This window comes from Branchiostoma belcheri, unplaced genomic scaffold (genome assembly GCF_001625305.1).
Source record: "Branchiostoma belcheri isolate BF01 breed outbred unplaced genomic scaffold, Haploidv18h27 scaffold279, whole genome shotgun sequence".
NCBI classification, from domain to species: Eukaryota; Metazoa; Chordata; class Leptocardii; order Amphioxiformes; family Branchiostomatidae; genus Branchiostoma; species Branchiostoma belcheri.
The window spans coordinates 89,292-100,982 of record NW_017803886.1 but is presented as its reverse complement, the minus strand read 5'-3'; the positions used below and the strand labels follow the sequence as shown (position 1 = coordinate 100,982).

At 38.6% G+C, this 11,691-nt stretch overlaps 2 protein-coding genes across 5 annotated transcripts in view; one reads left to right on the top strand and one right to left on the bottom strand.

The window, feature by feature from the left end:
* The window catches only part of LOC109472494, a 116,328-nt gene that overhangs the window by 55,714 nt on the left and 48,923 nt on the right, over window positions 1–11,691 (bottom strand). The gene's annotated exons all lie outside the window — the stretch shown is intronic.
* The window catches only part of LOC109472496 (importin subunit alpha-7-like), a 35,332-nt gene that overhangs the window by 11,178 nt on the left and 12,463 nt on the right, over window positions 1–11,691 (top strand). The window contains exons 2-7 of one of the 4 annotated variants that reach the window (XM_019772274.1): window positions 2,173–2,314; window positions 4,396–4,476; window positions 6,070–6,117; window positions 7,875–7,971; window positions 8,843–8,934; window positions 10,255–10,386. In XM_019772274.1, coding sequence (XP_019627833.1) covers window positions 2,173–2,314; window positions 4,396–4,476; window positions 6,070–6,117; window positions 7,875–7,971; window positions 8,843–8,934; window positions 10,255–10,386 — 592 coding nt within the window. Of the gene's footprint in view, window positions 1–2,172; window positions 2,315–4,395; window positions 4,477–6,069; window positions 6,118–7,874; window positions 7,972–8,842; window positions 8,950–10,254; window positions 10,387–11,691 lie in introns of all 4 variants that reach the window. The other 3 variants (XM_019772273.1, XM_019772276.1, XM_019772275.1) reach the window with 3 other exon arrangements.

Here is an 11,691-nt window from a genome sequence, read left to right as displayed (position 1 = left end):
TCTAACTTACAAAAACAGCCGGTTGAAAATCGTGCCTTGGTGCGGTTGGAACCGTGTTGGAAATGTTTTCCTTCCACAGCGTCCGGTATAATATAAAATTACGTTCTGGGCACGGCGGGACTGCAGCGAATAACAGCGTATTCGTGTTTGTATTTGACTGCCCTGGGAAAGAGACCGCGCTCCGCGCAAAGCATACTGGGAAGAGCCAACCATAGTATCCTGGGGACGAGTCGATGAACGATGAAAATTTGAGTTTTGAAGGGTGAAAACAAGTTTTGAACGATGAAAATTTGAGTTTTGAAGGGTGAAAAAAAGTTTTGAACGATGAAAATTTGAGTTTTGAAGGGTGAAAAATTGAGTTTTGAAGGTGAAAATTAGTTTTGAACGATGAAAATTAAGTTTTGAAGGGTGAAAATTGGGTTTTGAACGGTGAAAATTGAGTTTTGAAGGGTGAAAAATTAAGTTTTGAACGATGAAAATTTGAGTTTTGAAGGGTGAAAACTGGGTTTTGAAGGGTGAAAATTTGAGTTTTGAAGGGTGAAAATTGGGTTTTGAAGGGTGAAAATGGGTTTTGAACGGTGAAAACTGACCCGATGAAGCCTTGTTGAAGTTGTACCTTTGGTCTTTCGTACGAGTGTTCCCTGTAGACAGTCCCGGGAGTCATTTTTTTCGCACATTCCAGGAGCCAAACCAAAATACGTTCATGAACCGAGTCCAAAAAACCGAAACGTGAAAATCGGATGATCGGACCTGATGTACATTTCTCTTTCTATAGATTGTACACACAATACACACATCTTTAGATAATCTGGCCATGGCAGGTTAAAAAAAAGTAACCCTGAATCATACTAGATTAGCGTAAATGCATGTTAATGCGTTCAAAACAAGAAAAAATTGTTTCCGGGTATTAATCTCTTGAATCACGGCGCTGAATATTGACGCAAAAATATTTCGGGCATCGCGCGCCCTTCCCGCGTCACGTGTAGGCATCTCGCATCTCTGATTGGTTGTTGCGTCTTAAGATGACTGAGCCGACGCGCGTTTAAACAATTTTTCTTTGTTCGATTTATCACACTTCACAGAGAATTGTCGCCAATGGCTACTTCTTTTTGTTGCAATATATAATACTTCACGGAGAATTGTCGCCTATGGCTTCTTGTTATTATTGTGCAGGATTCTGGAACAGCATGTAATTTTTTGTTGACATTTATGACATTTCAAAAGGAATCATAAATTTAGTATGAAAGGTTCCATGTTGAGTGGAAACAAACGTGTCGCTTTGCAACCACAAGGCACAAAGCACAGGTCTAGATTTTATCGTAAAGATATATATGTACAGTACTGTACTCTGCACAAAAGTTCTACAGGGCTTAAAATACTTTTTTCTACATACCTGCTCTGGTGCATTGAAGATTATCTGCACTAGCCAAAATTTACTTGCACAATTTAGAAAAAGTTAAATAAATCATATGAAAAAAAACTGTTCTGAAACGTTGCCATTATTTCTTGTATACTTCATAGGTGGTGACATTTTTACTAACAATCAATGCAGCAGCAAAGTCTGCATACATTTGTATAATTATAATTTATATGAAGTTGTTTATTGCAAATTCCTGCCCAAGGGCTAATTGCATACAGACATTGACAAGAAAATGTGGTGATACATGTATAAGCCTATTTGCTAACAGGAACTTCTACGTGTACGATATACTTATCGAACCTACTATCTCTACTTAAATCTAATAACATACAGGATAAAAAAGTAAATATGCAATATGTGAACAGGTAATAGGAACAATGTAACTGCTATTCTAATCTATAAATTAATTCTATCTTATTCAACTATTCTTGTCATGCTATTATTTTAGTATTAGGGGGTTTGACCTCTTCTCAGGAGGCAGTGGGAGATGAATTGTCCGACTCTTTGAAAAATAAATGGGTTGGTGGACTTTAGCAATAATATAGTCTTTTGTTGTTGGTTGAGATATAAAAAACTTGGGGAAATATTGGCGACATCTTTGAATAACTTTTATAAACCCAGTACTTGGGCCAGACATCAGAAATACCTGCGCATGCATAGGTCCAATTTACCCGCACTAATCTGCATATGCAGGTGGTATTTCAAGCCCTGTTCTGGGAATTAATCTCATTTCCCTGTTGTATGAATTTCAGAACTGAAGCAAAGATGGCAAGCTCAGCGAAGGAGAACTCTCGAATGAAGAGCTACAAGAACAAAGCGCTGAACCCACAGTGGATGAGACGGAGGCGTGAGGAGGAGGGAGTCCAACTGCGCAAACAGAAACGTGAACAGCAGGTACGTCCTGGACTGTAGAACGTACTGTGCCTGAGTAAAACCCGGATTTTTGCCAGTTACAGCCTGTTGTCTTTTCCGACACAACACTTGAAAACCAATAGACCGAATGCCATCCTTAAATACGTTTGAGTTTGAGTTTTATTTAGAACTGCAATATTATAGCCAATACAAAAATTGGACTGTACTATTACAGTCTTTGTCAAGGAATGAGCAATCCACTGCTTCCGTGACATCACGCAGATAGCACACGTGACTCCGTGAGCAGTAGATCATAGGCTGCAGAATGGTTTGTAATTCAAACAATGGATTTTAAACTTTAATCAAACCATTGCATTGATGATGATAGATTGGAAGCAATGCACTGGGAGCCAAAGTATGAGCATTTTGGAGTTGATTCAGGACCTGAATACTTTTTTTGGCGTATCAGAAATAAAATGAATTGGGTCAATTCAAGAACCGATAGACTGAATTGATATGGCCTATTTTTAAGCTCAATCAAGGACCTTGCTTCAATATGTGCTCTTATTGCCCCTGGTGTGAATCCCTCTAGTACTAGTATTGATGTTTTATGGTAAAAACTGCCAGTCTACCACATCCAGACAACCTACATGTATATTGATTTGTCTGTGACCCATGCTAGATTTGGCAGACAACTGGCAATAACCTATACAAGGGCTTAAAATACTTAGTACCGTCTGCATATGCAATTGCAGGTAAAATTGGAGCTGTGCAGGTACTTTTTTATGTCTACCTGAACCTAACCTATACTGGTCTATGTACAAATGTAGGACTGGTGTATCATGTGTATGTGAATTTTTATTTGCCCCATTGACTGTTACCAAGAAAAAGGATGGCAGTGGTTTCTGAATTTTTCAATATACATGTAACATGCACCAGTTTATAATTAGGTCTGATGAAAAAAGGATTTCGAGCTCTGCTATACGCATACACAGTATATTTGATTTAGTTGTGCTGCTGGGCAGATAGGGTAGAGACATTGATTCTTTTTGGCAGGGAGTTCTTTTTCACCCATCTTTGATAAGTTGCCCGTGGCATCATGCAAACATATTCAGTACTGTATGATTAATGTATTATACAGGTGCATGAAAAAACCTATGGGGTCAGATAGCAACATACGTTCACACAACCTTGCTTATGTGTCCGTGAGACACCTTCCTCAGAGCTTCTGACTGGAGTTCTGCTTCAAGCTGAAAATAAAATTCCAATATTTAAAAAGAAAATTGTTAAATCATACATGGATTTGGAAAATGACAAAAAAGTAGACAGCTTTCCACTTTAATATATATGTATACGTAACAGTACACTGTGTTTGATAGCTCCCCATTGGTTTCAAAGCTGTATCGGGTGACTTGCACAAGTAAATCATGGCCATGTTATCCAAAGAATGAAAGGATAGTATCAAAAGAATATCCTTTGGTGCTTTGGTTCTCTTCCAAAAAGCCTTTTTATCTACATCTTAGTCAGAAAGCATTTGTGGCTAGGCTATGTCATGGAAGATTAAGAATATATAGACGTCTTTTGAAACTATCATACACATCCCTGCACATCTTCATAGCCTGAAGGGGGCTTCATAGGCTCTTCTTTAATCTTTCTGTCTATCTTATCATTCTACTGTGTCTGTAAAAAGATAGGACTCCCCTACAGCCAGCATATATTACTGATACTAGACAGCCAGCATATATTAGTTAGTGCTACAACTGTTATTAAATAAGAACACTAAACATGGTGGTGCCACAAACACTAGTCTTCTTTTTTTTTTCCAAGTGCAGAACTTATTCACAGCGTAGGTACAGAAGGACAACTTCGAGTCCCAAAGATATGGCCTCAGTATTTTCATTTTTATCGTTACAAGGTTTTCCCACCAAAAAAACAGGCCTATACTGGTTTTGTTTGTTTGTTTCGCATAACCGGTAAACCGCCTTTAGGTGTAACACACCAGTTTTGTACATGTAACTATTGTATTTAGTACAAGCTGTGTAAGACTGGACTGTAAAGTTTGAACCACTCACGTCTGCAGTATGACCATCAACATTGAACCTAAACTGTTATTTTCCCTCCAGCTGTTCAAGCGTCGTAATGTGGACATCCCGGCAGATGACAACTCCCCTGGGATACAGGAACCTTACATCTCTTCATCACAGGTGAGTCAGCAACTGTAGATGTCATAGTTCCATCTTAGAGTATATATCATTTGGATAATGCTAGTTCACTACATACGATAGATGTGAATGTTTGTTAGGCCTAGGGAAAAAAAGTTGTGTTTTTGGTTGCCTGATTGACTAACAAAGAAAACCTGACCCTAGCCTTTTTTGGGACGGGTGCTGCTGAGAGACATAAAATTGTCAAGTGGTGCATAACTGGTTCACTGGACCAAATCAGAACGGAACCTAACATTTAGGTTCAAGTCCAAAATTTAATATTGGTGTACTGATGTATTCCAGTGTTATATTAAAGTGTCAAGTGGACATATTATTATTCACTAACTGTATTTGTTGGATCACTTTTGTTAGAACATAAAGAAAAAAATCGGGCCTAATTTCTTCAGCACCCAAATACTACGAAATAGTAAACACAACATTAATTCTCCTAGGCCTTAGCATAAAATGATGCAATGTTATATATGCAGAAAGAAGGTAAATGGTATTGTGTTGTTTGAATTGTTAAGATTTGAGAATCTTAAAAGTATCTTCATAAAGGTTTCAACAATAGCAAGCATTTAAACTTGAATTGAAAAGCAAGAGGTACAATCAAAAGAATCAAAAGAACACATAAAGTTATTTTGATGGCATAAACTGGCATCAAATTGCAAAAGTGGCAGTCAAAAGACAAGTTCTGTGTGCTTGATACATCAGTGGTTGAAACCTTTGAAATGACAGCTATATAATTGCCAAAATTAGATTTATAGCGTTTGCATGTATGTACTTTGTTATCATTGATTTGACTAACATCTTGATAACAACTGTTGTTGTTGATAACCACAATAGATCAGTGTACAATAGAGATTTCTTAGATATGACTGTCATCTGAAAGGTTGTTGCAGAAATGGAAGAAAAAAACTAATATGGAAGAAAAGAACAAAAACAAAAGGAGAAATTATGAATTGGGAATGTTTTATATATGTACAAGGACTACCTAGAAATCTTGCTCCCTCCCAACAGTGTTTTAGCCTGCCTGACATTTTTTTCCATCTCAGTTTTGTTTTATTGTCAAAGGCCCGAGGTGCAAGACATCACATCAAAACATTACAATCATACAAGGGTTTGCGGGCAGGTTCCCTTTTAAAATCTTGACCCCAGTGACCCTTTGAAATGTGATTTCCCACATTTTGAACATTTGAGGGCAAAGCTTTTGCTGGTGAAGTAAGCTTAGCTCAATGATATTTTCCCATATCTTTACCAATTTTTGTCCTTGAAAGATGTAATTGGGCAAAATTTTGTCGGTAACGAGCAGCAAAATTCCGAAAAGACTGATGCTGTTTAGTCTACCATATAGCCTTTCTGCAACAGCCTATCATGGCAGTTGTCTTCCCTCTCATACCACAAACTCCATTTAGTCTGGATCAATTCATGGTTTTTTGTTTGGTTTCTCCTCTACCAACTCTCTGTCTCCTGTCTCCTTCCTCGTGGTTGTGCGTGTCTTCTTGCGGTCTGTCTGTCCGTCCGTTCTCCACGGGACTAACGGGAACCCACGCGGTTGTTCTTGGCTCCTCTGCGGGGACTCCCCTGCGTGTGCAGGCCCCAGTATTCCCCACTTCCCCTCTGTACTCACCCACTCTGGAGGAGGTAAGTCAGACGTGGAAATGTGCTTTCTTTTCTTTTGTAAGGCCACACCAATTTAATTTCTTGGTTAACAGGTTTTTCTAGAAAAATAATGGAGCAGGCGGGCGAAAAAAAGATAAAAACAGGCGTAGGCATCCTATTATGGCCCAATATTGTACGATATCATTTAGGAGCCATGAAGTCAACACACCGGGCTGGCTCAAAATTTAAACACAATGAATTTTGATGATACCACTGCATTGAAAGATGGAATAACTGTAACAACTAGGCAGAAAAGGACTGTTTTCAACTGTTCAGGGCAAAATATGAGCAGTTTGCAGTTGATTCTGAATTTTTTTTTTTCCAAACCAGAAAAAAATGAAGCAGGCAAATCCGTTAACCAAGAAATTAAATTGGTGTGGCCTAAAGGCATCCGATGTAATTTCAGGGTGGAGAAACAAAAATATTCTGGATTAGGAAATTTGTCTGATATTGACATTAACTCTACTGACATTTCTAAGCACAATTTCGCCATCATTTCATACTTGGAGCTATTTAAAAAGCCCCAAAATAAGCTATGTGAGGAGTTCCTTTATTCTTTGTGTACCAGCAATAAAAAGCTAAGAACCAGCGTACAATACAAAACAAGCAACCGTTTTCTATCAGCGACATCACATTTTTGCCACATAGATATCAGCATATCAGATATAGGGTTCATTCAACATACAGGAACTACAGAAAAAAAATGACTTTGAAAATCCAGATTTTCTGCCCTGAAATCACTTTGGATGTCTTTAAGTAGATGATAACTTCAAATCTGTATCACACGTCATTTGAAAGAGGTGGAAAATTAAATGAACCAAGCTTTTTGTGTGTTTGCTGGTACCAAATTGTAAAGTGATGTTATTGTTCCTGTCAAAAAGCACATACATGTACATATTTTAGAACATATTATATTCACTTAACAATGAATAGCTTCAAACTGCTACAGAGGTTGTTTGGTGTTGAATTCTCTCATCTTCTGTGGTTTCTGGTCTTCTGCTTTTTCCTTCCTTTTCTTGGTTTTATTTCTATGTGTCCAGGACTCCTTGTTATTACATGCATTTGCCATTGTCATTCACTAACATAGCTGCTGTAGTGTTCTGTGACAAATGATTATGTTCATGTAAGTCTTTGGACCCTGTCATGTATTATATAATAGTTGTGTATGTTGAAATCTATGCTGACGCCATACCTATTTCAAGTAATTGGTTCTCTGATTCGCACGCTTCATTTAAAAAAAAGGATTCAGGTTCTGAATCAAGTTCAAAATGCTCATCTTTTGGTGGTATCCATCTATCGTATCAATTTGTTAGTTTGAGAAAAAGGTTTAAATTCATTGTTTGAATTATATAAATCAGCCTGGTATATTGACCTCATGGCACTTATTGTAGTTTTGGGGGCTATCAGAGGATGCATTGGACTTTTGTTTTTCCTTTTTTTACTCCCTGTCACATATTTTTTCTGAAAAAAAAAAAAGAACCAGCAAAAATACTATGAGGTGGGGCCCTATCTTTATGCAAAAAATGTATTGTTCATTGTATTATACCTGTCTCCAAATTTGCTTCTGTGCCTTATAGTATTGTCTACCTTGTTCTTTTTAAGGGTTGTAGTTGTTTCTACCAGTACTTTCTCCTAATACAAACCCACACCAGACAGTGTCTAGAGAATGTAAGTTACAGTTGGTTTGCGATGTTCTGTACCCATACTGCAGCTTGAATGTTGAACTTTTGACCCTGCAGGGTGGCATAATGCCAGAGATGGTGCAGATGATCTACAGTGAGGACCCTGAGCAGCAACTGGCTGCAACCCAGAAATTCCGGAAACTCCTTTCCAGAGGTTAGTGTTCAAAACACACATCTCTCTACATACCTCTACAGGGCTTGAAATACAATACCACCTGTATATGCAGGTTAGTGCAGGTAATAATGGAACTGATTCTGAGTGGTGCAGGTAAAATTTTTCTGGTGCAGGTAATTTTCAACGTTACCAGTACCAGGACTCAAAATAGTATTTCGAGCCCTGCTCTAGGGACTGGTCCTGTTTGTGATTCATAATTACCTCCCGGGGAGGAGACATCCTTCCAAGGAAGGGTTTTGTGATAGATTTAGATTTTCATATTCGCAGCTGTTTCTCGCGTTTGGGTGGACGGATTCTTTTGGAACTCGGTGTATGTTTTGCTATTGGGCTGTAGATGGTGCACATTCTTTTGTTTTTGTTGTATATGTGTTTTCGGGCATGAAAATGGTGCCTTTTGGTGGCCCCAGAACACCCCTTTGAGCGTGAAAATGGTAGCGACCGTTTACCTTTGGTGTGTTTAAGATATTCTCGGTCTGGTCCACGTATATGACCTCTCGATAAATTCTCTGTTTAAAACCCTAGTCCTGCGGCCCCCAGCAATTGTTGTTGTACACATGCATCTTCTGTATGCGAGGCGCAACAATTGTTGTTTGGAGGGTATTTTTAGCCCTGAGGTATAAAATCTCAGATTTTACTTGTTATGAACTAAAATTTTTATGAATAGCTATTTTTATTTAAAATTCTTTCCATTACTGTATGGTTCAAGTTTCTACTTTGCTGCGCTGGCGGCAGGTCCAGAAAAAAAGAAAGCAAATTATTTATTAACGGTAATGATAAGTTTGCCCTGCGAACAGAAAAGTACAGCGAAAACCACGTATAAGAGTCTAAGTTGGCCAATTTTGTGTTCCAGAGCCGAACCCTCCCATAGACGAGGTGATACAGACGGGCATTGTGCCAAGGTTCGTGGAGTTCCTACAGAAAGAAGGGAACTGCACGCTCCAGGTAGGCACACTTCAGGTACAGCGACCTTTATTTCCTTCATTCTGGTCATTCCAAACGCATTCCTTGTTTTCCGTCAACCCACCAAAACTTAACAGACTATTTCTCCAGCTTTTGAAAATGTTGCAAACTTGAATAATTTTAGATTGTATATTTTATAGCAGAGTTGATGGAAAACAAAGAATTGCCTTTGTCAAAGTAAAGCAATGGTCAACATGTTATTGTTAAACCACACCAATTTAATTTCAATGTGAAAATCTAATGTTTTAATTATAAACCAGCCTGGTATGTTCACTTCATGGCTCATATTGTAACATTTCCGGCTATTATGGGATGCCTTTGGCCTGTTTTTTTTTGCCCTGTCGCTCCATATTTTTTCTGAAAAAATCTAAGAAACAACAAATTAAATTGGTGTGGCCTTAACTTGTTTTACAAGCAATGCATTATTGGGTAGTCTAATGTGTAAATGTCAATCCTTTTTATGATGTTCCATTTTTTAATAGTGTTGATGGTGAATATTTAAAATGAGAGTTCTGACCATTGTGTAACAGAAGGGAAATGTGCCAGTTGTATTTTTTAGCTGTATATTTTTTCTAAAATGCTGCGTCTGAGAAAGGTACTGTATTACTTCATATTGATCACAGAGTAGTTTCTATAGATATTAAAAAAACAAACACCACTATAGTTCATAGCATCGATAAGCTTATTTGTTATTTAGTGTAATCAATCATTTTTTTTTTTCTAATTTGGAAGAAAAAATTTAAAGGCTCGTCTGGTCTTACAAAATGTTCCGTCATCATGATGGATATGATTGTTGTCCTTTTTATGAACAATATTGACCAGTGTTCTAGCTGGCATCTTTTTACAGAATTTTGCTACCGACAAAAATTTCAACCTCCCCATCATTTTTGATGGAGAAAAATTGGCATGTAAATATATGGAAAGAGATGTCATTAAACTAAGCTTAGTCTAGCAGCAAAATTTACCCCAAAATTTTCCCCCAAAAATGCAGAAAATAGGTCTTCAGGGGATCAAAAATCCTATATGGACGGAAAATTATAGGAAAATTTCTTGAACAGGATGGTATTGCAACATACCGGTTACACAATATACTCATATTATATAAGAAAAACTTGCAACAATGCTATTTCATTACAATTTATATTTAGGGAGATCCCTGACTGCACTGGAATTTTGCAGTGTGCAAACATGATACACTAAGTACAACGTTTTTATCTTGAACATTGCCTGTAAATTGCATGTTACATGTGAGTTTCTCAGTCCCTGCTCCTATACTGACGTTGCCGTGCTTTATTTCCCCAGTTTGAGGCTGCCTGGGCGCTGACTAACATTGCGTCAGGCACGTCCCTGCAGACCAGAGTGGTGATCGAGGCTGGAGCTGTGGATATCTTCATCAGGCTGCTGGGGTCGGAGTTTGAGGATGTACAGGAACAGGTACAGTCTCATTACCTCCGGGGGAGGAGACATCCTTCCGTGGAAGGGTTTTGTGAGAGATTTAGATTTTCATGTTCGCAGCTGTTTCTTGCGTTTGGGTGGATTGGATTCTTTTGAGACTCGGTATATGTTTTGTTATAATGGGCTTCAGATAATGCACGTTCTTTTGCTCTATTGTATATGTGTTTTCGGGCGTGAAAATGGTGCCTTTTGCTGGCCCCAGTACCCCCCTTTGAGCGTGAAAGTGGTCGCGACCGTTGACCTTAGGCGTGTATTAGGTATTGTCGGTCTCGTCCACGAAGGTGACCCCTCGCACAGAGGGGTGTCCGGTCTCGCTAAATTCTTTGTTTATAACCCTAGTCCTGCGGCACGCAACAATTGTTGTTGTAAACAACATATAAAAATATACAATAAAAAGCCCAGAGGTATAAAATCTCAGATTTTACTTGTTCAGTCTGCTGTCTCCAAGAAACAGGCAGTTAGCAAGCTCACCATTTATGCTTCCATTACCAATGGTGATTATTTAGATAGCGAAGAAAAATTCATATCAATTCCTCATTCAACTTGATAAACTTACGATGGGGTCGTGTGGCGTAGCGGTAGGGTCTTCGGCTCGGAACCAAGAGGTCCCGGGTTCGAACCACACCTCGGCACCGACCTTGTGCCCTTGGGAAAGGCACTTTTACACAACTTTCCTCACTTCACTCAGGTGAAAATGAGTACCTAGCTACGGTTAGGGCTGTCTCTCGGATAGGACGTTAAATGGAGGTCCCGTGTTTGGGAGAGCAACACCCCACGAACCTTAAAGAACCCACCACACTTATCGAAAAGATTAGGGAACCTTCCTGGTGTGAGTGGTTCAAACCTTACAGTCTGGTCTCAGGTTTGACATCTTTGAAGAGGTGATAGTCACCTGTTATGTAAATCCTTCCACATAGGTGGTAAATCTTCATAAGTAGATAAAGAAACCATGCATCTTATCATGAACGTTCATCTGTGTTGGTAGTAATCATAGTAAAAGGTTAAACTTTATTCCAACACACAATTTACAGGGATCAAATTTTCAGCGACCACTGTTGCCTTCATCAGGATAATTAATGACCAATCACTTCACAATGTGACTTCACACGAGACTTTACTGATACTGATGCTGAATAAGGTCACGTGTTTGTAAATCTTAACTCCCGCGAGATCACGTTGTGAAGTGATTGGTCATTAATTATCCTGATGAAGGCGACAGTGGTCGCTGAAAATTTGATCCCTGTAAATTGTGTGTTGGAATAAAGTTTAACGTTTTACTATAAA